This window comes from Sorex araneus, chromosome 7 (assembly GCF_027595985.1).
Source record: "Sorex araneus isolate mSorAra2 chromosome 7, mSorAra2.pri, whole genome shotgun sequence".
NCBI classification, from domain to species: domain Eukaryota; kingdom Metazoa; phylum Chordata; class Mammalia; order Eulipotyphla; family Soricidae; genus Sorex; species Sorex araneus.
The window spans coordinates 13,697,737-13,725,620 of record NC_073308.1 but is presented as its reverse complement, the minus strand read 5'-3'; the positions used below and the strand labels follow the sequence as shown (position 1 = coordinate 13,725,620).

The window sequence follows — 27,884 nt, the reverse complement described above, 5'->3', positions numbered from 1 at the left end:
GGGAGTCAGTCCCGCTGTGCCTGCCGGGTGGGGGCTCCGGGAGGGCATACATGAGGGGGCCAACCCGCCTCATGCAGGGTTGTCAGAGCCACAGGAAGTAGCTTTGACCCACTAGGGCAAGTGTTAAGAAGCAGAGAAACAACGCTGAGAGAAGGGAGGCTGAGGAGAGACCTGAAAGGACCCCCTGGAAGGCGAGACTCCGTGGAATGGGGACCCCACAGTGGGAGAAAATGGGCCAAGGGCCTGCGGGTGCTTCAGGGCTCTCAGTGGGTGCCAGAACAGAGAAGGGATACTGAGGCCAGGGAGACGGCTAATGGGGATAGACACCAGACACGTGCAAGGCTCGAAGCTCGGTTCCCAGCACCCCAAATGTGGCCCTGGGGCCCTGGGGCCCTTTCAGGAAAGGGCTCATGACAGCTGAAGCAAGGCTTGAGGGGCTTGAGGGGCTGGGACAGCTGGGGCAGAGGGGATGTGCCGGAGGCTGCCAGGTAGGTGGACTCTGAGGTCAGGCCCCTGGGCCCCCAGGAGGCAGCTTCATCAGCTGTGGTGAACTTTCTTGGGGGTGACTGGAAGAGGCAGGGACAGTGTTCAGTGTCCATCAGTGTCATCTCTCCTCCATCTCCAGGCTCAAGCACCATGGAGAGTGGACAGGAGAGACCTCGGAAAGGCCGCAAGCTGGGTTCCAGCCGCCGGCGGCAGACAAGAGAGCCGGCAGACGGCCAGGACGCCCCAGGGACCCCCGCGCCAGAGTCCTGGCTGTCCCAGGCCTCTGCGGAGGTGCAGAGCTTCCTCCGGGACTGTGGTGCCCAGGACAGAGGCTTCGTCACCCGTGATGACCTGGCGGTGAGTTCAAGGCCCCGTGGCAACCTCTGAGTCCTCCTGCAGCCCCTGAAGGGTCCCAGCTGACAGGCGGGCTTGCCCGCTCCTGGCCCTTGTCTCAACGCAAACTTGCCTTGTGAAGAAGGCTTTGCTCACACTTGCAGGAATGGCCGGAGACATCTGCATCCACACAAGGAAAGAAAAAGGAGCCGGGGGTATCTGGGCCTTGAACAGGGAGCAGGGTGGGGAGCACGCGCCTCAGCTCCAGGGAGACAGGGTGGCTGTGCGGGTGTGGGGAAGGTGGCGGTTGGGCTCGAGCCAGGGCTCGTCTCTCTCTGGTTTCTCCTTGTGCTCTGCAAAGGGACCAAGCTGGGGTGCTGGGGCGTCCCCTCATCCTCTCCCTCCCGAAGCTGCCCCAGGCTCCACGCTGTGACCTTCCCCCAGAAAACAGAGGCCTCCTACTGGTGTTTATGGATTGTCTGCCTACAACGCAACTATCAGGAACTTTGTAAATCATGGCTTTTCTGTATATAAAAGAGGCTGGAGTGATAGCACAGCAGGGAGGGCGTTTGCCTTGCACACAGCCAACCCGGGTTCGATTCCCAGCATCCATCATCCCATATGGTCCCCCCGAGCACCACCAGGAGTAATTCATGAGTGCAGAGCCAGGAGTAACCCCTGAGCATCGTCAGGTGTGACCCAAAAATTAAAAAGAGAAAGAAGACAACAGTCGTCCTGTATTCTCGCTCCTCAGGCCCTCAAGGTATAAATCCCAATGAAAAAGTAGGATTTTTATTCAACTTTCTTTCTTTCTTTCTTTCTTTCTTTCTTTCTTTCTTTCTTTCTTTCTTTCTTTCTTTCTTTCTTTCTTTCTTTCTTTCTTTCTTTCTTTCTTTCTTTCTTTCTTTCTTTCTCTCTTCCTTTCTTCTTCCTCTCTTTCTTCCTCTCTTTCTTTCTCTCTTTCTTTCTTTCTTTCTTTCTTTCTTTCTTTCTTTCTTTCTTTCTTTCTTTCTTTCTTTCTTTCTTTCTTTCTTTCTTTCTTTCTTTCTTTCTTTCTTTCTCTCTTTCTCTCTTTCTCTCCCTTCCTTCCTTTCTTCCTTCCTTCCTTCCTTCCTTCCTTCCTTCCTTCCTTCCTTTCTTTCTTTCTTTCTTTCTTTCTTCTTCCCTCCTTCCCTCCTTTCTTTCTTCCCTCCTTTCTTTCTTTCTTTCTTTCTTTCTTTCTTTCTTTCTTTCTTTCTTTCTTTCTTTCTTTCTTTCTTTCTTTCTTTCTTTCTCTCTTCCTTTCTTCTTCCTCTCTTTCTTCCTCTCTTTCTTTCTCTCTCTCTTTCTTTCTTTCTTTCTTTCTTTCTTTCTTTCTTTCTTTCTTTCTTTCTTTCTTTCTTTCTTTCTTTCTTTCTTTCTTTCTTTCTTTCTTTCTTTCTTTCTTTCTTTCTTTCTTTCTTTCTTTCTTTCTCTCTCTCTCTTTCTTTCTTTCTTTCTTTCTTTCTTTCTTTCTTTCTTTCTTTCTTTCTTCTTTCTTTCTTTCTTTCTTTCTTTCTTTCTTTCTTTCTTTCTTTCTTTCTTTCTTTCTTTCTTTCTTCTTCCCTCCTTCCCTCCTTTCTTTCTTCCCTCCTTCCCGCCTTTCTCTTTCTTTCTTTCTTTCTTTCTTTCTTTCTTTCTTTCTTTCTTTCTTTCTTTCTTTCTTTCTTTCTTTCTTTCTTTCTTTCTTTCTTTCTTTCTTTCTTTCTCTCTTTCTCTCTTTCTTTCTTTCTGAGGGGGGCAGTGCTAGCAGTGCTCTTGGGTTCCCCCCCGGCTCTGCACTCAGGAATCACTCCTGGAGGGCTCAGGAGACTACATGTGGTGCCAGGGATTGAGTCCGGGTCAGCTGCATGTAAGGCAGGCATCTTACCTGTTTATTATGTCTCCATGAGATAATATAATTTTTCAAAAGAGCAAACAAAGACCTTTACCTTTTGAGTAAAACCAACACTTATTACAAGTCTGATCTAATTCATTAGCTCTTCTCCTCCTTCTCCTCCTCTTCCTCCTCCTCCTCCTTCTTCTTCCTCCTGTGCTTGGATTAATACAGGACCCCACGCATTCAAGGCAAGTGCTCTACTGCCTGTTACATCTCTGGCCCCTAATTAGCTCATATTCTTAATTAGTGAGGGAGCCAGTAAGATGTTCTGACTGGTTCAAAGAGCACTTGCAAAGCTGGCAGAACAGCATCAGAGTAAGACTGCTGAGTTCAGTTACAAAAACACCCACCAAAATATAAGCCAAAGCCAGGGGAGAGTACAGAGGCTCAGACACTAGCCTTGCGTGCAGGAAACCCAGGTCTAAACCCCTGGGCCACAAACAGTCTTGGGAGCACCACCAGGAGTGATCCCCGAGCGCAAAGCCTGGGGTTAGTCTGAGCACCCTTGCTGCGGCCCAAACAAGCAAGAAGCCAACGGCCAGCAGGCTGTAAGTCTTTGAGCTTGTCTGCCCTACAAAAATGATTTTTCCCCCCTGAGCAAAAAACTGTTAGATAACAAATAACTTCAATGCTTAGAACTTTAATAAAAGGTGAACATGAGGGGCCGGAGCGATAGCACAGCGGGTAGGGCATTTGCCTTGCATGTGGCCGACCTGGGTTCAATCCCCGGCATCCCGTATGGTCCCCCAAGCACGCCAGGAGTAATTCCTGACTGCAAAGCCAGGAATAACCCCTGAGCATCGCTGGTTGTGACCCAAAAAAAGCAAAAAAAAAAAAAGGTGAACATGAGACAACTGAGGACATTTCTCTTTTTGAAAATTAAAATAAAAATTTTTATTGAGGGGCCGGAGCGATAGCACAGCGGGTAGGGCGTTTGCCTTGCACGCGGCCGACCTGGGTTCGATCCCCGGCATCCCATATGGTCCCCCAAGCACTGCCAGGAGTAATTCCTGAGTGCAGAACCAGGAGTAACCCCTGAGCATCGCTGGGTGTGACCCAAAAAGCAAAAAAAAAAAAAAAAAAATTTATTGAATCACCATGAGATACACAGTTACAAAGTTGCTCATGATAGGATTTCTGTCACACAAAGTTCCAACACCCGACCCTTGTATATTTCCCACCAACAAACGAGGGCATTTCTCTAGTCTAGAAAATGAATGCTTGGACATTTTTCCTAATAATAATGAAAATGCTGTGGTCTGTCTTCTTCCAAGTTTAAGAAACCTCTTGTGTGTTCATAAATAACCTCCAAGTTACTTTGTAATTGAATCACGGTGAAGTACAAAGTTACAAAGCTCTCCTGTTTGAGTCTCAGGCAGGCAATGTCCCAACACCCCTCCCTGCACAGCTGCCACCTCCCTCCACCCATGTCCCCAATTTCCCTCCAATTCCCACCTGCTTCTACAGCAGGGACTTAAATTTAATTTAATTTATTTTTTTTTGGTTTTGAGGCCACACCTGGCAATGCTCAGGGCCCAGGGGAGCCACATGGGATGCCTGGGATAGAACTGGGTTCAGTTCTCTCCAGCCCTGGGATGCAGGTACATTTTTCTCTTTTTTTCTTTTCTTTTCTTTTCCTTTTGGGCATTGGAGTTTACAAACCACAGTGGATATTTGTTACTCAAGGGCATCATGGGTGTCACTTTACATCCTTTCAGCACCTAGTCCTCTGAGTGACCTCTTCCCTCTATCATTGTCATCACAATCCCTTCCCTGATCTGGCCCCCAGCCTCTGTGTTGCTCTAAGGACCAGTTTTCCTGCTCTTTGTTTCTATTGCCTTTGGATGTTATTTATTCTTCTACTGTTTCTTTATATCTCACACAAGTGAGATGGTTCTGTGTCTGTCCCTCCCCCTCTGATTCATTTCAGTCAGCATGACACTCCCGGCCCATCCATGTAGCAGCAAATTGCATGACTTCATCTTTTCTCAAGGATGAATAGTTATTCCATTAACCTCTGAGTTTCCTCCTGTAAAGAAGGCTGCTCTCTTGAGGTGTGGTCTGCAGTTGAATGAGATGTGAGCCTCCTTGTGTGGGATCTGCACACTGAGACTTTTGAAGTACTGAACCTTTTGAGCTGATGTCTACAATTTTCTAAATAGAATCTTAGGCTAGGGGGCTTCAGAGATGGCTCAGTGGTAAAGCAAATGTCTCACATGTGGGAGGGTTCAATAGTGCACAGAAGAAGGAAGGAGGAGAGGGGGAGGAGGAGAAGGAGGAAGAGGAGGAGGAGGAGGAGGAGGAGGAAGAAGAGGAGGAGGAGATAGGAAGGAGAAGAAGGAGAGAGATAGGAAGGGAAGGAGGGAGGGAAAGCTAAAAACAATGTGAAGGGAGAGGGCTAGAGTGATAGCACAGCGAGTAGGGCGTTTGCCTTGCATGAGGTTGATCCGGGTTCGATTCCCAGCATCCCATATGGTCCCCTGAGCACCACCAGGAGTGATTCCTGAGTGCAGAGCCAGGAGTAACCCCTGTGCATTGCCAGGTGTGACCCAAAAAGCAAAAAAAAAACAAAAACAAAAACAAAAAACAATAAAAAACAATGTGAAGGGAAGGGGAGGGAAAGGGAAGAAAGGGGTTAAGAAGAAAGACAAGAAGAGAGAGAAGATACAAAGTCTTAGTCCAGGCACCAGAGAGATAGTGCAGTGGGTTTGGTGCTTCCCTTTCATGCCACAAAACATAATCTTAGGTTAGTCTTTTCAAACATTTGATTTTTGTCTTCTATCTAAATTGACCACTTGCTTCAGATTTCCTGGGATGTGGAATTTTCTATGTTCAAACTGGGAAAGTCTTAGGCAAACTGGGAGGAGTTAGTCAGCCTTCACCCTAGACAAGAACTGCAACTCTGGCCAGCTGGATGCATATGCCAGGGGCTCCCCATTTCCCTACGGTCTCGCTGCCCGGAAGGGCCTTTGTCAGCTCTGGGTGCAGCCTGCCCCTCCATTCTCCACATGTGGTGATGGGGTGCGGCCCTCTGCAGGCTGCGTGAGGCCCTCCCAGTGAGACCTGATTCAGCGGGAGCCACTCTGGGCTCGCGTCTGTGTCTGGTGCGTAGGAAGGCAGATCTTAGGGGCCCTTGTAAATGATCATGTTGTCACGAAAACTAAGGAGTTTCTGTAGAAGTATTGGTTTCTGCACGAGGAGAGGAGCTGGGAGATTAGGTACCATTTAAGAGTGGTCCGTTTCAGGCTGGAGGGTTAGCTCTGCAGTAGGCTGCGTGCTTTATGTGTGCAGGCACCTGAGTTGCTGTGTGCCGTTGTTGTTGCTATGTGAGACATACTCAGTAGTGCTCAGGGCCTGCTCCTGACTCTGCACTAAGAGATCACTCCTACAAAAGTTCAGGCACCAAATAGGATGCTGGGCACTGAACCCAAGTCAGCTGCCAGCACCTCACATGCTGTACTATCTCTCCAGCCCATTTTGTTTTATTTTGTTTATTTTTCTTTGGGGGCCACTCCAGGTGACACTTGAGAACTGCTCCCAGCTCAGTGCTGGGGGTGCTCCTCACAGTGCTCCAGGGACCATATGGGGCTGGGACTTGTGAAACAAGTGCTCTACCATGGAGTCGCATCCCCACGCAGGGATCTGAGTCTGATCTTTGGTGCGCACACACACACACACACACACACACACACACATACACACACACACACACACACACCAGTACAATTCCAGATAGTTCAGGGGCACAGGCCTTGGATATTGAAGGACCTTCTCTCCATCCTGGCACCACAAGTCCTCTTGGGGGTGACCTTCTGGCCCCAGCCACCTGCCCAGTTGGAGAGCCTCTCTCAGAGTAGCCCACGGAGTCACTGCGTAGGAAGCCCTGCCCCACTCTTGCCAGTCACACTCTCAGGAAGACAGAGGAACAACTTCCTCAGAGATGATTAAAACAGAGAACAAGAAACGGTACCAGTGTTCCCACAAACAACCACAAGGCTCCCCTCAACTGTTCCTCAGTTCCACGTGATTTGTTCTTGTTGGTGCTGGATCTGGGCTGAGTTTTCTTGCTTCTGGATAGAAAGGGCTCTGGAATAATTTGTCCCCAGGACAGAGTCCAGGTCCTCTCACATGAAAGAAAGGTAAAAAGAAGGGACGAAGGAAGGAAGGAAGGAAGGAAGGAAGGAAGGAAGGAAGGAAGGAAGGAAGGAAGGAAGGAAGGAAGGAAGGAAGGAAGGAAGGGAGGGGAGAGGAAGGGGGGAGGGAGGGAGGAAGGGAGGGAGGGAGGAAGGAAGGAAGGAAGGGAGGAAGGAAGGAAGGAAGGAAGGAAGGAAGGAAGGAAGGAAGGAAGGAAGGAAGGAAGGAAGGAAGGAAGGAAGGAAGGAAGGAGTCAGTGTGCTTTCCAGGAACCAAGGCTTTCACATCAGCAGACCCTGGTTGACTGAGCCAGATGTGCAGGACCAGAGCTGAAGGAAGAGTGTGTAGCACAGCGGGCTCCCCACACCCAGTGAATGGCTGTCTGTCTTGCCTCCCTTGTACCCTCCAGAGAGAAATGTGCTGGGGACAGAGCAATAGCACAGCAAGCAGGGCACTTGCCTTGTATACAAACCCAAGTTTGATCCCAGGCACCACTTTGGTCCCCTGAGACCACTGTGAGTGACCCCTGAGAACAGAGCCAGGAGTAAACCCTGAGCACCTCCAGGTGTGACCCCAAAACAAACAAGAAATGTAAATTGACTCTAAGCAAAATCACAACACCACCAAAAATAAATAAATAAATAGATAATTAAATAAATACACCCACAAATACCTTTATCTCTAAATATTTTACAAAACTCACAAAACCACAACAGTTAATTGCAAATGTCTAAAGCATATGAGCAAGCAACTACTGCAAGAAGAAACGTAACTAGTGAACTCCCAGGAAAGGTTTTCATCCTGGCTGCATGAGTGAGGAGACAGCGCCAAAGCCCAGAGCCCCTGCTGGGGACACTTTTGAGGTGCCAAGCTTCCTTCCCTGTGTACCACATGGATTTTATTTATTCATTTACTTTGCTTAGGGGGCCATATCCAGCGATGCTCAGGGGTTACTCCTGGCTTTGCACTCAGGAATCACTCCTGGAAGTGCTCGGGGGATTGTATGGGATGCCAAGAATGGAACCTGGGTAGGCCATGTGCAAGGCAAATGCCCTCTCCGCTGAACTATCAGCCTGGCCCTTGCCCTAGTGTCTATTATCCCAAAACCCACATCCATCCCAGGACCACCAGGAGTGGCCCCAGGACCCTGAGTATATTTGAGGAGCCCCAAACTAATAAATAAATGTAAATATAAACTTAATAAGATATTCAGTTTGTATAAGAAATCAAACGGGTAAAATAGAAATCCTAGAGAATGGCCAGGAAGTTTTATTGTTGTTTTTGTTGGCTTGGTTTGGGTTGGCTTAGTTTGACTTGGGGTCACACCCTGAACGCTCAAGGCTTACTTCTGGCTCTGTACTCAGATATCACTCCTGGAAAGATTCGGGGACCACGTGGTGCTGGGGATTAAACCGGGCTGACTGTGTGCAAGGCGTGCACCTTAGTTTTTCCCTTAATTTATCTAGCTCCTCTTTCTCTCTCTTCCTTCCTTCCTTCATTCCTTCCTTTCTCTCTCTCTCTTTTCTCTCTCTCTTTCTCTCTCTCTCTTTCTCTTTCTTTCTTTCTTTCTTTCTTTCTTTCTTTCTTTCTTTCTTTCTTCTTTCTCTCTCTCTTTCTTTCTTCTTTCTCTCTTTCTTTCTTTCTTTCTTTCTTTCTTTCTTTCTTTCTTTCTTTCTTTCTTTCTTTCTTTCTTTCTTTCTTTCTTTCTTTCTTTCTTTCTTTCTTTCTCCTTTTCTCTCTCTTTCTCTTCCTTCCTTCCTTCCTTCCTTCCTTCCTTCCTTCCTTCCTTCCTTCCTTCCTTCCTTCCTTTCTTTCTTTCTTTCTTTCTTTCTTTCTTTCTTTCTTTCTTTCTTTCTTTCTTTCTTGTTATTCCTGGCTCTGTACTCAGGAATCATTCTGGGTGGTGCTCAGGGGACCCTGTGAGAATCGGGGATTGAACCCAGGTTGGCTGCGTGCCAGGCAAATGCCCTCCCCACTGTGCTATCGCTCCAACTCTCCAAACTAGCTTTATCTTAAGGTGCATTTTAATTTGAAATAACTCCAAAGTTTTCTAGAACAATGTCAGCAGCTCAGAGATAGCCCAGTGCTTAGGCGCGCACCTGGACTCAGCCCCAAGGGCACTGCCTGCTCCCTCGGCACTGAAGGGTGCTCTCGACCCGTGCCCTAACTGCAGGCCTCAGGCATCCCGAGCCCTACTCAGGACCCTCCCCCACCTCGCAAAATTGCACATTAAATGTTATTGTACTTCAAGAATCCCCCTTTCCTTTCCCATCCCATCATGGTGGTGGTGCTGACCCGTCACGTGCACGTCTGCTCACCCAGTCCTGTGGTGCTCCCCAGGGCAACACTTCTTGAACGGTGCTGCTTGTGCAGGAGCCCCCCAGGGTCCTGCTCTCTAGTTACAGTGCTCACAAATGCTGGCCAGGGCTCCAGCCTGATGTCAGGCCTCTGTGGGGACCCACACCTTGCTGTGGCGCAGGGAATTCCAAAGAGCAGAATGGCCAGGACAGCCCCGGACAGGGACAGTACACAGCAGGGATTCTGCTCCACTCTGCGCCGCCTGCTCCTGAGCTTTTCTAACCTCAACCCTCAGAAACTTGCCTCTTTGCTCATGTTTCCTGTGACTATTTGGTCTTCATGAGCAGCGGTTGAGGGGACAGTTGCATTCAGGACTCTGACTCGGCACATTGTTTTAGCCTCATCAGTCACTGTGTCTCGCCCTTGGCCAGTAGAGCTTTGCTTCTGAGGCAAACGTCCTCCAGACATTCTTAAATACCCTTGCCACAGCTCACCTCCAATACAAAGGACCTTCCCAGCATCCCTGGGCCCCTCCTTGGCCTGTAGCTCTGAAGGGAGCCTTCAGACAGGACCGGGAAAGCAGAGGTGTGTTTGGCAGTGAGACTGAGGACCCTGTGTTTTATTACTCCGATAATGTCAGCGTGGACGGGAGTTAAGTCCTGTGGGCACACAGCACAGACCAGCACATTCCATCCCCCAGGCTTGGCGGCGTTTTCCTGAAGATAAGAGCAGGTTACAAACAGCAGGGCAGGGACGCTCCGGCATTGCCACAGGCTGCTGCTTCCCAGTCCAGGGAGAGTTAGTTGAGAAAGGGCCGAACAGGGCCGGAGCAATAGCACAGCGGGTAGGGTGTTTGTCTTGCATGCGGCCGACCCAGGTTCGATCCCCGGCATCCCAGATGGTCCCCCAAGCACCGCCACGAGTAATTCCTGAGTGCAAAGCCAGGAGTAACCTCTGAGCATCGCTGGGTGTGACCCAAGAAGCAAAAAAAAAAAAAAAAAAGAGAAAGGGCCAAACAACTCTTTTGTTGTGGCTGTTGTGTGCATCCGGAGACCACACCCTGGGGTCCTCAGGAGCCATGGGAGAGGGATGGACCCAAGGCCTCAGATGCACCAGGCCTGCCCTCTGCCTCCTGTGTCACAGCCCAGCCTCTCTTCTTCACAAAAAGTGATGGAACAGCATCGTGTTCTAGGAGCTTCAGACGTTCACGCCCCTCAGAACTTCTCTTCGCTTTACCGATTTCCCAGAATGCTCCTCTAATAGAGCCACAGTACTTCAGGAATGTCGGGCAAGACCGAGGAGCAAGACATGCTCAGACTGATTGTTTCATGCTGAGGATTTGTTGCTTAGAAGACAAAAAGCAGAAGAGCTTTCAGAGTGGCTTGGGAATGCATCTCAGGCAGGACACGACGGCTCTCACGTGGAAAGCCTGGCCTGCACACACACGCACACACAAGCACACACATCACACAAGACCGACATACACAAATACACACATATACACACTCACATACATGTGCACACTGACACACACTAACACCCACCAAACACACATATGCACACTTACATACATCACATACACAACACACACTAGCACTCACCTCCACAAATACTTGCATAAACACACTCACACATGTGCACACCAACACATACACACAAAGATACACAGACACACACAAATATGTACCCACACAGACACAGCAGCCATCAGAAAACCCTCACACAGGATCGTGGGAGTCTGAGACGTAGTTTCTTTCCTACTTCATCAAGGTGACGGTGAATATGTGAGAGAAAGTTTGAGTGTTGTATGAATGTTGTGTGAGTATGTAAGTTTGAGTGTGTGAGTGTGTGTCTATGAGTGTGTGAGTGTGTGGGTTTGTGAGTGCATGTGAGTGTGTATAGTGTGTGAGTATGTGTAAGTGTGTGTGGGTGTTAATGTGTATGAGTGTGAGTGTGTTTGAATGTGAGTGTGTGAGTGCATGTGTGTGTTAATGTGTGTGAGTGTGTGTGAGTGCATGTGAGTATGTGTCTGAGTGTGTCTGAGTGTGTGTGTGATGCTCACTTGGTTGCAGGGCTCACCGAGGGCTGCACTCTTCAGTCTCGGGCTTGCACAGTGCTCTCCAGGGTGTGCGCTCTTGGCTGTGGCACCTGAGGGTGCTGGATGTCACTGCGGTGCTCACTCACGCGCTCACTGGCCTTGGCTCCTGCGCATATTCGGAAGTGTCTCGTCCCTGTGAGCGCTGCTCACATGCACCTGACACTGACTGTGGGCTGGGAGTCGCACGTAGCAGGACGGCGAGACCGAGACAGCAGAGCTGTGAGCAACCTATGCTGTGCATGTGGGACACCAGGGGTTCTAACTCACGACCATATGTTTGTGAAGCTGTAATGCAGATGCTCGAGTCGCTGTACTAGTCCTCTGGCCCTTTTACCTTTTCCCGCCAGGATCAGGAATTTAACCCCAGGTGTCACATATACGCAGGCTATGCTCTTCATGGCCAAGCCACCTCCCAGCCCCTTCGGTCTTCTGTGAAGACACATACACAGGAAGAGGTAAAGGCCTCAATTTGCAGAGGTAACATGCTTTTTGCATGCAGAAGGTCTGTGTCCAACCCCCAACACCACACATGCCCTAAGCACTGCCAAATGTGACTCCCAAGCTTGATTGCTGCTGTGTGTGGTCCTACAAAAAATCAATCTTAAAGGCCATCCTGAACAACAGCTGTGCCTCAACAGCTCCGGCCACAGGCCGGAAATAAGAACAGAAATATAAAACTAGTCAGTCCCCACCCCCAAGAGCTGTTCTCCTTCCGGGAGAGCATAAGACTTTCTGTCTGCTGGTTTTGTTTCTTGGACCACCGCTGGAAGTGCTCAGGACTCACTCCTGACTCTGCTCGGGTCAAACTGGGACTGGCTGAGTGAAAGCAAGTGCCCCAGCCCCCAGCTGGCCATACGTCTTTGGGGGTCATCCTTCCGGCAGACAAAAATTATTAGTTTCTCTCCTTGACAAAACTTAGCCTCCAGCGTCACAGGTCTGGGGTCTAGCTGGCGCCCTCCTGGGCTGCAGGGACGTGCGTTCTGCTGCGGGTGTGGGTCCCAGCACCCTGGGGCAGGGTGGCTGCTCTCTGTAGGGCTGGAGCAGGAAGGCCCGGGCTGGGAACAGAGGGGGGCAGGTTCTGGAGACCACCGCCTCCACCAGTCTCCCCCGGAAGACAAGCAAGTCCCCGACGTCCCTGCAGGTGGCCAAGTTCAGCTTCCTGGGCAGCGAGGAGGCGCCGGAGAGGATCTTCGACTGGGTGGACTCGGAGCAGCAGGGCCGCCTGTCCCTGGACGAGTTCAGCTCTGGGCTGGGTATGCGAGGCTGGGCCTGGGCGGGGCTGGTATGTGGGGGAGGGACGGGCGAGCTACAGAGAGTAACCCGCCCGCAGCAGAGCCTGGCATACTGCCCGTGGGGTATTCGATGTGCCAACAACAGTAACAATAAGTCTCACAACGGAGACGTTACTGGTGCCCGTGCGGGCAAATTGATGAACAAGGAGCGACAGTGCAGTGCTACAGTGCAGAGCTACAATTCCTGTCAGACCAGAAAGAGAGGACCCCGGGGAAGGTGCTTGCTGCCTGTAGCCAACTGGCCCCGTCCCAGCACCCCACAGGGTCCCCCCAGCCCTGCCAGGAGAGATCCTGGATTCATGCATTAAATATCATTTTGGGTTAAACATTTTCTTTTTTCCTTTCCTCTTCTTCTGTCCCTCCCATCCTTCCTCTCTCTCTTCTCTCTCCCTCCCTCCCTCCCTCCCTCCCTCCCTCCCTCCCTCCCTCCCTTCCTTCCTTCCTTCCTTCCTTCCTTCCTTCCTTCCTTCCTTCCTTCCTTCCTTCCTTCCTTCCTTCCTTCCTTCCTTCCTTTTCTCTCTCCATCTCTATTTCTCTGTTTCTCCTGTTCATTGCTGGGCTGGGAGTGGGGGGGCACATACTTGGCTGTGGTGCCAAGAGCCCAGACAGCAGGGCTGCTGGGCTGGACTCAGGCGGGAGCTGGCACAGGGACCCAGCTCTCCCCAGTGCTCGAGATCTTTCCCTGGTACTGCCGGCTCCTCTGAGCACTTCTGGAGTCTTCTGGCCTTGTTTCTGCAAGTCCTGGGGAGCAGCGGGTGCCACTGTTTAGTGTGTGTGGTGGGGGATGGGCCCCGAGCCCCAGCGATAGGCCGAGTCCAACACCTGCTTCTCAGGGCAGACCCAGGGCCCACGGAAACCCCTCTTCACCTGGGCCCTTTGCAGAATCCCGCTCAGTTGTCTCTTCGCAGGCCTCTGGGTTCTCCAATCCAATGAGTTTCTAGTTTGGGTGACGACAGAGCAGGAGGCCAGGGAGCCCCAGGCTTGGTTTGGGGCCATCCCAGGAGGCAGCTCTGGCCCTAGGAGTGAGTGGACAGGAATCAGGGCCTCAAACAGGGGCTGGTGGTGATGGAGGGAAAAAGAAGCCTGCTGTCACCACAGCCCCAGAGGCCACCTCTGCGGCTGTGTCCACACCACTGCCTGTGGGACACATGCCAAACTCTTTCCGTCCAAACTCTGCCAGCCTCAGAGCCCCCCCCCCCACCTGGTCTGACCTCAGGGCCTTTGCATGTGCTGCTCTCTCTGTCTGGAATGAGCTTCTCTGAGACCCACAGAGACACTTTTCGTTCATTCTCATCTCAGCTGTTACTGTACCTCCTCTGGCACCCCCTGACACCTCCTCACTAAATATCTCCACAACCCTCACTAAATATCTCTGACCCTCATAAACTTCTCTGACTCTTACGAACTATCTCCCCAACCTTCGCTCTGACCCTCACTGAATACCTCTAACTCTCACTGAATATCTCCCAACCCTCACCAAGTATCTCTGCCCTCACTAAATATCTCTGACTCACACAAGTATCTCTGACCCTCACAAAATATCTCCCCTTACTAAGTATTTCCCCGACCCTCACTATCTGCCTGGCCTTCACTGAGTCTCTCTGACTCCCACTCAGTATTTCCTTAAAGACCGAGCGAAGGCTCCTCAGCGGCCTTGGGAGTCCAGGAGTGGGGCCGCAGTGTCCGTGTCACAGGCAGCACGAGGTCCCCGAGGCCCAAGGCTGCTGCTGGGACTCCCTAGGCCAGTGAGTCACCGCACCCCTCTGTCCTGCAGAGAGCATCCTCGGCTCCTCCAAGAGCCCCCCCGGGCTCCACAGACGGAGGCCCCGGGTGCCCCTGCCCCGCGGCCCGGAGCCTGAGGAGGCGGACGCCCAGGAGAAGGAGATGTTCTCCGAGTTCATGGCGCAGTGGGGCACCGGCGCCTCGTTCCCCGAGTAAGACCACCTGTGCTTGGGGCGTGTGGGGGCGAGTGGGGGGCTATGAGGAGACTCTGGCCAGCTGCTGGTGGCTGACCTCGGACCTCGCTGAGCCGCAGCACAGATGTCGTGAGGCCCTGGGGAGGGAGTTTGCCACTGGGTCACCCCCTGCCCGCTCCCCAGAGCTCAGCAAGCAGGGATGTCTGAGAGCCGGGTTCCGCGGCACACGGGCGGGGGGAGCAGCATGGCCCAGGAGCTGCCCAGGCACCTGGTTCTGGGCTCATGGTGCCCCCCGCCCCCATCCCTCTGACACTCCAGCCCCACCCAGTCCATTCTGGCCAGCTCAGATTGGACCACGCACCCCACAGGGCCATGCGTGCCCTGGGCAGGCCCTGTGCTGCGGACCAGCTGGTGGCATGAGGGTCCGGGCTGGCGGGGTGGCAGGGATTGGGAGGTGGCTGGGGTTCAAGGAAGGAGAGGGCACGTCAGGAAGACTTCCCAGAGGAAGTGGCATTTGAGTCGCCCCTTGCGGGACGCGCCCTGCTGACTGGGTCTCTTGGAGCATCGTGATTAAGACCACAGAGTGGGACCCCCTTCCTGGTCCCACCTGGTCTGACCGCTGGCACCCCCTCACCCCCAGTGAGGCAGAGGTGTGGCAGCTCTGGCAGAAACTAAGGCAGGAGGACGCCCAGCTGGCCGGCAACCTGGAGGGCTTCCTGGCTGCCATGAGCAGCCGCCTGCAGGAGGCCCGGGATGACAAGGAGGTTCTGGAGCTGACCCTGAGGAAGTGAGTGGGGGGCGGGGCCGCATCCCTCCCATGGCCGAGCGCAGCGCATTCCAGAGATGATCCCCTGCACCCTGCAGGCCAGGGCGGAGACCAGGCCAGGGCGGAGACCCCGTGCAAGACGAGCCACAGGGACAGCTGGGGGCCCTTGGGGGGACAGGGCTGGGCGTTGGGAGCTGGACCATGGCGGCTGGCTCAGCCGGCAGTGCAGGTGGCAGCATCTCAGGGCCCCAGGGCAGGGGGAGGAGAGAGGAACGCGGCAGGGTGCCAGGACCTGGAGAACCAGCACCATCCTGGGACGGTTCTGAGTCAGCGAGGGGGACCCGGGTGGCCAGAGGCAAAGGTGAGTGAGTGAGGATGACATACGTGACAGTTCCCACAGGGGTGCTGAGGGACTGTGGGGTCCCCCTCCCCCTCACCAGGTGTGACTCGGACCATCACCGCAAGGTCCAGCAGCTCTACGAGGAGACGGAGCAGCAGCTTCAACAGGAGAAGCAGCAGTTGCAGGCCAAGGTAAGACCCCCGCGCCTGCCCCCAGCACCACACACGCCTGCACGCCCCTCTGCGCCCGCACCCCACCCCATGCCTGCATCGGCACCCCACATTGGCTGCCCTACACTTGCAGCCCACACCTGTGGCCCCAACCCACTCTGTTGCCCCTGCTGGCCAGCCCCGCGTGAGGGCAGAGGCCGCTGGGACAGTCTCATGGGCTCCCCCCTGCTCAGAGAAGACTGCAGTCCCTGCCCTCCCACCAGACCCCCGCCTCTGCGCCTCGGGCCCTAGTGCCACAGCCTAGGCCAGATCCCCAGACTTATTTGCTCTGTCGCCCCTTCTCAGAAAACAAACAAGCAAACCCCACTGTCTGCCCCTGGAAACCCACCTGCCTTAAGGGCACCCGCAGGAAGTGCCCTACCCCCTGCCCGGGGTCATCTGGGCGATCCCTTTCTCCCAGCGGGGGAAGCCCTGACTGAGCTGCCACCCCGGGGAAGGGAAAACGGCTCTGAGAGTCCAGGGGCTGAGACCTCTCTGTCCCCCAGAGCGAGTCCCGGGACTTGGCCCTCAGCTCCCAGATTCAGGCAGCCCTGGAGGCCAAGGAGCGTGAGACACAGCTGCTGGCCGAGGGCCAGAGAGAGGTGCGTGACGCCTTCCAGGAGCCCTCTGTGGTGGACGCTGACCCCTCGCCCGAGTCGGGCTGTGGCCCTGGCACAAGGCATACCCCTGTGAGCAACACTGGGAAAGCTGAGGGCACCACGGTCTCCTGAGTGTGTGTGTGAGAGAGAATGTATGTGAGAGTGTGTGAGTGTGTGTGTGCATGTGAGTTGTGTGAGTATATAAGTGTGAGCGTGTGTGTGCATGTGAGTTTGTGTGTATGTGAGTTGTGTGAGTGTATGTGTGAGCGTGTGAGTGTGCATGTGTGTGAGACTGTGAGTGAATGTCTGTTTGTGAGTGTAAAGGTATGTGTGTGTGTGAATCTGAGGGTGCCTATGAGTGTGTGAGTGTGTGAGCGTGAGTGTGCGGGGGCTACGGTTCTCCTGAGTCGCTCCCTGGCGAGGCGAGGACTCTGCTCTTCCTGCTCCCTTTCTCCTCCTGTGCGCCTCCCCACCTGCAGGGGTCCCGTGGGGTCAGGAAAGGGGAACCACTTGGCGCTGAGGACCTCCCCAACGGCGCCCACGTCCCCCTGGGCTGGTCTCCACACCCTCAGCCTCGGTTTCTCTCCCATGCAAAGGCTGGGGTGAAGCCAGCTGTTGGGGTCTGACCGAGGGAGGGGCTGGGACGATGACCAGAGGTGGCGAGGGCCACCGTGCCACCATGCCAGGCGCTGAGGGAGTGCATGGTGGGAGGCCTGGTGGGAGCGGGACTCGGGGGCCCGCCTGCTCTGCACCTGTGGTGAGCCTGCGAGAGCCCTGGGGCGAGAGCCCGGGAACAGGGCGTCTGCTCCCCAGCCCCTGCCAGCCGCCCCCCCACCCATATGCCCTGACCCTCCTCTCTCCCTGCGGGGTGCTCGCCCCCTGCAGCTGGAGGCCCGGGTGCAGCAGCTCAGCGCCTCACAGCAGCGGGCCAGCTCCAAGCAGCGGCAGCTTCGGGAGGCCGGGCGTGACCTGGCCAGGCATCTGGAAGAGGTGCAGGGGCAGCTGCGAGAGACCAGGAGGCAACTGACCACCTCCAAGGCCCACGTGTCTTGGCAGATAGAGGAGAAACAGAGGCAAGTGGCTGCCAGCTCAGAGCAGGGGTGGAGAATGGGGCCCCCGGGGGAGGGGGAGTCCCAGGGCTCCTGGAGGGTCAGCATCCAGTACATAGGGTCTCCCTCTTTCCTCTAAGTCACACTGCCAGGCTCAGGGTTCTTGTGCCCATTCCTCAGACTAGGAAACTGAGGCTCAGAGTGGGGAATGTCTCCCAAGATCTCGGGGGTACCTCAGAGGAGTGGGATGGGCCAGGTGGTATGGGAAGGATTCCTGGAGGGGGTGAGGCTCGCAGAGGCTTTGAAGCACAAGCAGGCTTACATGAGCATTTGGCTGACCAGGCAGAACTGCCTGAGCCCACTTAGTTGTGTCCCCACCACCCCTCTCACTTCCCCCCACCGTGCTCTTTCCAGGGACCCTGGAGCAGGCGAGCAGCAGGCTGCAGCCCCTCAGGAGGTGTCCCCCATGGAGGCGCCCTTGCCTGGGGTGTTTGGGGACAACGAGGACTGGGAGCAGCTCCTGGGCAGCTTCAGTCCCCCACAAGGAGCCCTGCAGATCTGCTGGAGCCCGCCCCCGAGCCCCTCGGGCCCCCCAGTACCCCGGGTGGTCAGACAGATCTCCATTTCCGAGGCCCACGCTCCACCCTGCACCCAAGGCCCGCCTGCAGAGCCCCCTGGAGGGGCTTCCGGGACCCAGGGAGAGGAAGGAATAGACCCCCCTGGGCAGGAGGGGGAGCTGCAGCCTGGCTCAGGGCTCCCAGGGGCCCCCACAGAGGCCACTGCCGGAACCCAGGGTGACAGGGGAGCACCCCCATCCCTGAGCCCGGCCTCACCCCCGGATGACAGGGACCCCACCCCGCTAGGAGAGGCCGTTCCCCAGCACCCATACTCGGGGCCTGCAGGGCTCACTCCAGGGCTGGCTGGGCCCTCCCTGGACCTCCCCGGGGGCCTGGAGCTGGAAGGGGCAGGTACCGAGGGGCAGGAGGACCCCGCAGGGGAGCAGACAGACCCTCGTGGCTGGACTTGCCGGCAGGGGCTGGAAGAGGGAGCCCATGCAGAGGAGAGAGAGGGGGCAGCCCCGCGGGGACAGGGCCTCAGCCCCCATCAGGGCCTGGACATGGGGGGCCCAGAGCCACCCCAGTCTGTCCCCCTCCCCTCTGACAGACCCCGCACGCAGGCAGAGGCGGAAGGCCCTGCTCCCCTCCAAGACACTGGCTCCCGGGAGGGTCCCCCGAGGCTCCCCACTGCGACAGGGGCCCTGCCCAGGCCCCCCCCAGGGCCTACCCTTGGGGCTGACCCTGACTACGTCTTCCACGTGGTCTTCCTGGGGGACTCGAGCGTGGGCAAGACGTCCTTCCTGCACCTGCTGCACCACAACTGCTTCCCCGCCGGGCTGACAGCCACCGTGGGTAAGGGGGCAGGGACAGGGCGCGTGGGGCACAAGCCCACGCAGGCCTGGCACCAGCCGGCCCCAAGCAAGTGGCAGGCTCTGTCCTGGCCATGGGCCCCTCATTTGCCATTATTTTATATGTGCACAATCTTCCTATTTGACTCATTATCTCTAATTACAGGTAATTTGCTTTTTCTGCATTGATCTGATTAGCTTATAATGTGCCCCATCAACAAAGCACCCTGCAATTTAGGTGCCAGAGCTGTTTGATGATGAAAACACGCCAGTCTCCACCCGTGTGGCCCTGGGGCAGGCCCTGTCAGGGCCCACACAGGCTGGACTCGCAGGACCAGCCCCGAGCTGGCAGGACACTGCCTCTGGCATATGTGCTATGTTCCGCCTTTGGCAGCATGTGGGAAGTGAGACGTGCTGGGTACTGAGTTCGGGTCCCACACCTGCCTCTTGCTAGTGGGATGAAGGTGGGCAGCTCCCCTCAGCCCGCGGAGCCTGGTGGTCCCGCGCCAGGGACGGCTGCTGGGAGCTGCTGTGCTGGCTGACACCAGGCTCTGAGCATGAGTGCCAGAAACACTCGTGCTGCTGTTACGGGCACAGGTTCGCCAATATCTGAGTTAGGGCTGCAGATGCCCACAGCCCAGGGCCTCCTCTCCCTGAGTAATGGGCACCTGGACATCGTGTAGACCAGGACCAGCCAGCTCGTGGGAGGAGGCAGAGGCTGTGGAGGGACGCAGACGGGGCGCTGTGCCAGGCTCGCCAGGGTGCCTGCGAAGGAAAAGAGAAGGGCAGTTCTCCTCCAAGACGCCCCTGTGCCCGAGACCCACGCACACTGGCAGCGCTTCTTAGAAGTGCAGGGGCTTCAGGCACGGGAGTGATCGCACAGTGGGGAGGACACTCGCTTGGCATGTGCCCGACCCAGGCTCCATCCCTGGTGTCCCGAGTCCCACCAGGGTGACCCCTGAGTGCAGAGCCAGGGGTCACTGAGCATCATCAGATGTGGTCCCCAAAGCAAAAAAAAAAAAACTAAACAAACAAAAAAAAATGAAGGGGTCCCAGAGACATTGTGCAGCTTTCCTGGCACGTCGCAGACCTGGGTTCCCCCCAGTCCTGGGGTGGCTGGCATCAAGCTCACGGAGCAAGTTCTCAGGAAACACTCGTGATGTTCTCATTGTTATTATAGCAGTGAGCCCTGAGCACCGCAGGGTGTGCCTCCCCCAAATGCAGGGTCTTCAGGAGGGGGACCCCATCCTAGGGCAGGCCTGGCCTAATGTCACCAGGGCTGCAGGACCTGCAAAGCGGCCATTAACCAATCACCTACAGGGGAGGCAGACTTCCCACAGGCCTCTCCTTCCCCTTTGGAGACGGAGGGCGCAGCCTTCTTGCACATGACTGATCCCTGATTCCTGACCCATAACCGCCATTTCTTCCTTGCTGGTGGTGAATGGCCATTTGTACCGATGTTGTATGGATGTTGAAGGATAAGCCATGCTTGTCTGAGCACCCGCACACAGCGGGAAGTCTCCACAGAAGCCCAGGAAAGCCTGGGCGGCCGAGCATGGGCTCTGCAGGCCAGCGGGGCCCACGGTCTGGTCCAGCTCAGTTTGCTGCATTGTGCTGGCTGTCGTCCGTCTGGCATGACTCACGGTAGACACCCATCGCCCAGCCCTCTCCCGTAGAAGTGGGGGGTTGAGTGCAGGAGGGAGCAGAGCAGGGTGGGAATTCTCTGGATGTATTTGGTGCGACTTTGCCATTTCTCTCCCCATTGCAAAGAACAAAGACGTGATGACTGGATCTAGTTTCTTGGCCTAGCTGGGCCCCCACACTCACCAGTAGGGCTCCCGCTCCCCACAGCCCCCACGGCCTCCCCTCTTAGGGTTCAGCATTGCCACCTTCCTGAGGCTGCTCAGGCGAAGTCGCAGATTCAGGGCAGAGGCAGGTGATTTTCCCAGCAGGCTGCCCGGCTGTGGGTGGGTGGTGGGCTAGGAGGGAGGGAAAGCAGGAGCAGTGGCGGGGGCTTAGGGGCAGACAGTTCAAAAGGTACTTGCTGGGGCTTCTCTGGGGCTCTGGGCATCCTCAGAGGCTGAGCATGAGCCCTGGGGTTGCTGGGTGAGAGGCCTCAGAGGGTCCTGAAAGACCCCTGCTGTGCTGAGTTCCTGCCTCCTACACTATGGCAGCAGGAGAGTCATAGGGCCCCCCTGAGGCCTTGAGAATGGCCCCCAGCTCAGGACTCCCGTGAGCAGCCTGAGGGTCTGCAGGGTTTCAGGACAAAGGAAGGCAGCTGGGCATGCAGGGCTGAGCCAGGCTCACTCCCCCCTCCCTCCCTCCTCCTTCCCTAGCTGGGGTGCCTCGGGGTCATGTCTGGGTTCGCCAGGGATGCTTTCAGAGGGGCTTCGGGAGCGTTTGTTTTGGAGGGAAGGAGATTTGGGTCATGCCTGCCCATGCTCGGTTCCCTCCTCCTCTGGCAGCGCTGGGGGCACCTGTGTGGTGCCAGGGTGGGCCTCGGGCTGGTGTCGGGCGAGGCAGGAGCACTGACCACTGTCTTCCCAGGCTGAAGGTCATTTGGATCATCACCATTAATTCTACCTTTGTCTTGTTCTTTTGTTTGGGGGCCACACCTGACAGTGCCCGGGGGTCCGTGTGGTGCCAGGAGTTGGACCCAGGGCCCCCAGTGTCCAGTGATAGCAGGCTCCTTCCCGCCTTAGCAGGGGCCCCTTAAGAGCAGGCCTGACCCCTGCATGTGTCTAGGAGTCGACTTTCGCGTCAAGAACGTGCTGGTGGACAATGCAACCTTCGCACTGCAGCTCTGGGACACAGCCGGCCAGGAGAGGTAACAGGCTCTGCCTGAGCCACCTCGGGGACCTGGGGCACGGCAGGAGGTGCAGCTGGGCAGGGGATGCTGGGTGCCAGAGAGGCCTTGCCGTCTCCCCATCGGCCCAAATGGTGGGGAAGACAACCAGCTCAAGAAGGGGTGACGGGCCCCCGGCCCTGGGGATGTGTGCCCACTGCTGCTCGGGCCACTCTCCAGACCCCGGGGCTCCCTGCCCGCGTCCCTTTGGAGACCCACCCTCTGCTAGGCCCACACGGCCCAATGACCAGGGACCTAGCCCGACCATCCACAGGCGTGGAAGCCCACTGGCCCCCCGGTCCATATGTGGGTCTGCAGGAGAGGTGCAGAAAGCCCCCCAGGCCCCAGGTCCCCGAGGGTGCTGTAGCAAGGCAGCAAGCATCTGGGAAGCGGCTGGGAGTGGGCAAGGCCCGGCCCGGCCCAGCGTCCCACTGCCCTGGGCAGGTACCACAGCATGGCACACCACCTGCTCCGCAAGGCCGACGCTGCCGTGCTCATGTATGACATCACCTCCTGGGAGAGCTTTGCCCACGTGCGCGCCTGGCTAGACTGCCTGCAGGTGAGCCCCGAGGGGATGTGCCTACTTCCCCCTTCTCCCAGGATGAGGAAGGACACAAGGGGGGGTGGCTGGGGGTAGAGTCGCACCGTGCTCCTGCCAGGGCTGTCTCCCTCCTCCCTCTGATGGTCGCTTGCCTCTTCCTCCCTCCAAGGCTGCTCTCACGCTTCAAGGCCGAGGGTACGAGGCAGCTCCAGGCCATTTGAGCGCCACTGTGGGCGCTGGGCCCTCCACCCTGCATGGCACGCTGAAACTGGGCTTCCACACTGCAGCACCCGCAGGGCTGGGCGGGGAGAGCAGAGCTGCCTTTCCAGAAGCTCTGATCTGGACGGAGAGAGGCAGCAGAGGCAGGGGGTCTGGCAGCACCTGGTCTGAGTCCCAGCTCCACTGCTGCAGCCCTTCAGGTGACAGACTCTGCTCTCCCCGACGACCCTCAGTCCGCAGAGAGGCCCCGAGAGAATTAACAAGGGATCACTTCCAGCTCAGCCCTGGCAGAGCAGGCTCCTGGCACTCAGTATCATTGATACTATTTATATGTTGTATAAGCTTATGCATGATTATTTCCATATTCTATATGACCACTGCAGCACTGTCATCCTGTTGCTCATCGATTTGCTCGAGCGGGCACCGGTAACATCTGAAACCTGTTGTTACTGTTTTTGGCATATCAAATATGCCATGGGTAGCTTGCCAGGCTCTGCCGTGCAGGTGAGATACTCTCAGTAGCTTGCCAGGCTCTCCAAGAGGGACGGAGGAATTGAACCCAGATCAGCCACATGCAAGGCAAACGCCCTACCCACTGTGCTATCGCTACAGTCCATTCTATATGAATATATGTTAATTATAAGTAAAACATTATAACATTATGATGGTCATTACTACCTGAGAAACAAAGGAAATGAGCTAGGGCAGCCGGTGTAATCCAACATGGGGTTGCTTGGCACAGGCAGGAAGAGAGAGGCTTAGGTAGAAGCAAATCCAGGAAGGCTTCCTATAGGAGGCCCCCTTTGCAGTTTGCTCTGAAAAGCAAGTGACACATCTGCAGGCAGAGTGTGGTGGGTGTCTGGCGAGTGTGGGTGCGTGATGGTGGTGTGTAGGCTGGCTCAGTCTTTTTAAATCATTTTCTTGGGGGTCACACCTGGCGGTGCACAGGGGTTACTCTTCCTGGCTCTGCACTCAGGAGTTACCCCTGGCGGTGCTCAGGGGACCATATGGGAAGCTGGGAATCGAACCCGGGTCGGCCTATCTGCCCCCAGGCTGGCTCAGTCTTGGCAGGGTCCAGTCTCCCCAGACCTGTAGGCAGGGGCAGGCTGTGAGGGCTGAGGGAGGTGCTCTGTGTGCAGGAGGCCGGGTGCGACAGGGTGGCCATCCTTCTCCTGGGAAACAAGACGGACTGTGAGGAGGCACGGCAGGTGCCCACGGAGGCAGGACAGCAGCTGGCGCAGGTGAGCAGCGGGTCTGGACGGGACACATCTCCCTGGGGGTGGCCAGTCAGTCCCTGGCCTGGGCTGCTCAGATGGCCTCACGCCAACATGATGGCCCAGTAGGCTTCTGTAGGACCTGCGTCTGTACAAAACTGGGCCTCCAGAGAGAAAGGACTGAAGAGCTTCCCTAAAATCTCTAATCTAGGCTTCATTTTATATCTGGTCTCTGATTCACATCACAGTCCTGATTCATTCCATCTGAAGCACCTAATCCTCACTCCCTGTGGTTCTCAGATTCAGCTGAGAATCTATTCCCTTTTAACTGTAAGAGCTCAGGGGCCAGGGATGTGCACTTGCCTTGCACTCAGCTGACCCCAGTTCAATCCCCAGAACCGCCTATGGTCCACTAACCCCCAGGAGTGACTGCCATGTGTGACCCCAAAACAAAACCAAAACAGGACCCACAGATACAGCTCCAAAGAGAATGATGGACAGGAGACCCTCGTCACATGATGCGTCTCCGGGACTTCCCTTGCGGTGTTATTTCCTAGAATGAACATTTGGAGGCGTTAAATAGTGGCAGTTCATTGCCTCCCACAGACAGACACTGCCACTCTGGCCTGGAACAATATTTAAGGGTGTGGATGAAATGCTCGTTAACACGGGGAAAGTCAGGAGAGCAGCTGCGAATCTGGGGAAAGCTTGGGGTGATCCCCTGGCACTACCAATACAGACAGGCCTGCCCCGTCAGACCAGCACACCCCCCTGCCCATGGAAGGGTCTGAAGAGGTCAGACATCCACGCCCAGAAGCTAGTGGCAGGGTCCCTAGTTTATACTTAGACTGGACCATAGTTTCAATGATTCCCTCAATAAACATTTATGAAATTACAATAAACAAATCTCTTTTTTTTCCTTTAGGTTTTTGGGTCATATCCAGCAATACTCAGTGGTTACTCCTGGCTCTGTGCTCAGGAATCAGTCCTGGCAAGCTCAGAGGACCATGTGGGATTGACCCCACTTAGCCTTGTGTTAATGCCTGCCCCACCATGCTACCTCTCCAGCCCCTAAATTCATTTCCTTCTTGAATATATCCCTGGGCTGGGCTGGAGAGATAGTACAGAGGGCAGCCAATCTGGGTTCAATCCTCAGCACCCCACATGGTCCCCTGAGTCCCCCCAGGAGTGAACCCTGAGAACTAAGCCTGTAGTACCCTCGCTTCCAGCACTCTGGGTGCAGCCTCTGTTGGAAACGAGTGCCCTCAAGGAGGCAGGGGATGTCTTAGGTGGTCCTGGGTCCCTGCCCTGCCACGCTGCTCCTCCAGCCCCTGGTGGGAACTCCGCTGGAGCGTCCCGAGTAGAGTATCCCCAGATGGAGACTCCGCTTCCTCCCGCTGGGGCCTCTGAAGGCCGAGGAGGCCCCTGTGTTGGTGTCCGGGCTGCCCGCCCCGTGGCCTCTCACGAGTCCCCTTCTGACGCAGGAGCTGGGCGCCTCCTTCGGAGAGTGCAGTGCTGCCCTGGGCCACAACATCCTGGAGCCCGTGGTGAGCCTGGCACGGTGAGTGCCCTCGTCCCCACCCACACCTCAGCAGCCCCGGGGGCTCCTTCTAGAAGCCTCTGAGGCACCAGCACGGGGGGTTCTGGGCAGGGAGCGGGTCCCACATGCAGTCACCGACTCAGTCACGCCAGTCCTACCCCTCCACCCCTCCTGGGGCCGCGGGGGGCACAGACAGTCCCGCTGCACCCCCGACTCTAGACGACTCTAGAAGCTTTCACTGGGTTCAGAAGAGAACCCAAAGCCCCTGAAACAAAATCCCTGCATTGCCTCGGTGCCATGCCCCAGTTCACAGACACGTGCAGACTCACACACAGAGACACACACAGATACACACACTCACACAGGCACACAGACACACACACAGAGATACACAGACACCCACAGACACACAGAGAGACACACAGACACCCACAGACACACAGAGAGACACAGACTCACAGACACACACAGACACACGGCACACAGAGAAACACTTACAGACACACACAGACACACACAGAGACACAGAGATGCTCACAGACTCTCAGACACACAGAGACACTCACAGACTCACAGACACACACAGACACACAGACACACACAGAGACACTCACAGACTCACAGACACTCACAGACTCACAGACACACACAGAGACACTCACAGGCTCACAGACACACACAGAGATGCTCACAGACTCTCAGACACACAGACACACAGAGACACTCACAGACTCACAGACACACACAGACACACAGACACACAGACACACACAGAGACACTCACAGACTCACAGACACACACAGGCACACACAGGCACACAGATACACACAGAGACACTTAAAGACTCACAGACACACACAGGCACACAAACTCACACAGACACACAGACACACAGAGACATACTCACAGACTCAGAGACACTCACAGACTCACAGACACACACAGAGACACTCACAGACTCACAGGCACACAGACACACACAGACACTTACAGACTCACAGACACACACAGACACACACAGGCACACAGATACACACAGAGACACTTACAGACTCACAGACACACACAGGCACACAAACTCACACAGACACACAGACACACAGACACACACAGGCACACAGACTCACACAGACACACATAGAGACACACAGAGACTCACACAGACACACATAGAGACACACGCAGACCCACACAGTCACAGAGACACACAAAGACTCACACAGACATACATAGAGACACACGCAGACTCACACAGACACACATCTATGGCGCACACTCAGGACCCTCCCTACCCCCCACACCCGCACAGCGCTCTGGGCAGCTGTGACCACAGAATTACACAGCTCTCTGAGAACTTCTAGGGCAGGCCCCAGCTCAGCCTCCTGGCAGGACCTCTGGTGGGTGACTGGATGAAGGAAGAGTAAATGAATGAGTGGGGGCCAGAGCAATAGGACGAGACTAAGGCACTTGGATTGCGTCTCGTGGGCCCTGGTTCAGATCCCTGGCACCACACTTGGCCCCAGCCTAGAGGCCACTTGAGAGCAGGAACCAGGAATAGCCCCGCCCCCCAAACAAGCGAAAGAGTGAGTGGATGGGTAGAGCTTGAACCAGCCTGGTGCGAGTCCCTTCTCTGTCGGAGCAGCGAGCCCCCTTGCTGACTGCTCACTTGCTCACGCCGGGTGCCCTCCACAGAAAACCCCCTGGGCTGCAGCATCTCGGCCCCGTTCCCGCTGGGGAGGCTGCCCAGACCTGGCGAGGGCAGCTTCGCAGCGCTGGGGCCCAGAGCCTGCGGGAGCAGTGTCAGCGCCCACGCCTTGGACGGGGGAGGCCGGGCCTCAGGCTCAGCACCGTGAGAAACACTTCTCAAAGCAATGCCGGGACAGAAACAGGCTCAGAATGCCACGGGCCCGCCCACCGGTGCCGTGTGGCACGGAGGGCAGATCCGACCACGGAGAGGGAGCTCAGAGCCTCACAGGCAGCTCCTGATGCCTGCTCCCCATCCTGCAGCTCTCTCAAGGTGCAAGAAGACCGTCTGAAGGGCGGCCTGGTGGAGGTGGCCGACCCCAGGCCCCCGCCCAGAGCTGGTTGCTGTGCCTGACCTGGCCGGGGCTCCTGCTCCGGCCCTGCTGCCCTGGAGAGAGCAGTGTGCAGGAGACTCAGAGACCTGGACAACCTGCCTCCCTGCACCCAGAAAGCAGGAAACTGCCCCTCTGGTCCGAGAGAGCTGCAGGGTGAACGGGGTGCAGGGCCAGAGCCCTCAGCAAGGGGACTCTGGGAAGGAGGCTTAAGGCGAGTACCCAGACATCCCAGGTCTCAAGATCCAAGGGAAGTTATGGGACGAGTCATTTTACTCTGTGTGTGTGTGTGTGTGTGTGTGTGTGTGTGTGTGTGTGTGTGTGTGTGGTTCCTGCCTGGCAGAGCTCTGCGCTCAGAGATCACTCCTGAAAGTGCTCAGGGGATCAAACCTAGTCAGTCAACGTGCAGGGCAAATGCCCTTCCTGCTGTACAACGATTGTTTCGGCTCCTCATTTTACTTTTTATATGTGTACATTTATTCTTCTATACTGATATATAACCAGGAAAAATAATAAATGTTTAAGTGCAGAGAGAAGCCTGGAGCTGGTTTCTAACCGCGGGCACCAGTCAGCTGTGAAGTGCTGAACCCCTCCCCAAGCCTGGCATGGCAACCTGAAGTGGGCAGG

The 27,884-nt window shown here is 55.6% G+C and overlaps 1 protein-coding gene across 1 annotated transcript; it reads left to right on the top strand.

Annotated features, from left to right (window-relative positions):
• The first annotated feature begins 636 nt into the window (after positions 1-636).
• RAB44 (RAB44, member RAS oncogene family) lies at positions 637-27,280 on the top strand. The gene is made up of 15 exons (XM_004613031.2): positions 637-843; positions 12,388-12,499; positions 14,313-14,472; positions 15,095-15,241; positions 15,661-15,751; positions 16,276-16,371; positions 17,254-17,441; positions 17,832-18,073; positions 18,281-18,385; positions 18,695-18,826; positions 21,568-21,649; positions 22,112-22,226; positions 23,567-23,668; positions 25,126-25,202; positions 27,190-27,280. The coding sequence occupies exons 1-15, from the start codon at positions 637-639 to the stop codon at positions 27,278-27,280; spliced, it is 1,947 nt and encodes a 648-aa protein (XP_004613088.2).
• The last annotated feature ends 604 nt before the right edge of the window (positions 27,281-27,884 follow it).

Bases quoted from the DNA above. Each gene is read 5' to 3' on its own strand.
- RAB44 (XM_004613031.2), top strand. From the start codon at position 637: ATGGAGAGTGGACAGGAGAGACCTCGGAAAGGCCGCAAGCTGGGTTCC. The intron at 844-12,387 runs GTGAGTTCAAGG...ACGTCCCTGCAG, and splicing joins TCACCCGTGATGACCTGGCG to GTGGCCAAGTTCAGCTTCCT. The intron at 23,669-25,125 runs GTGAGCAGCGGG...CTTCTGACGCAG, and splicing joins CAGGACAGCAGCTGGCGCAG to GAGCTGGGCGCCTCCTTCGG.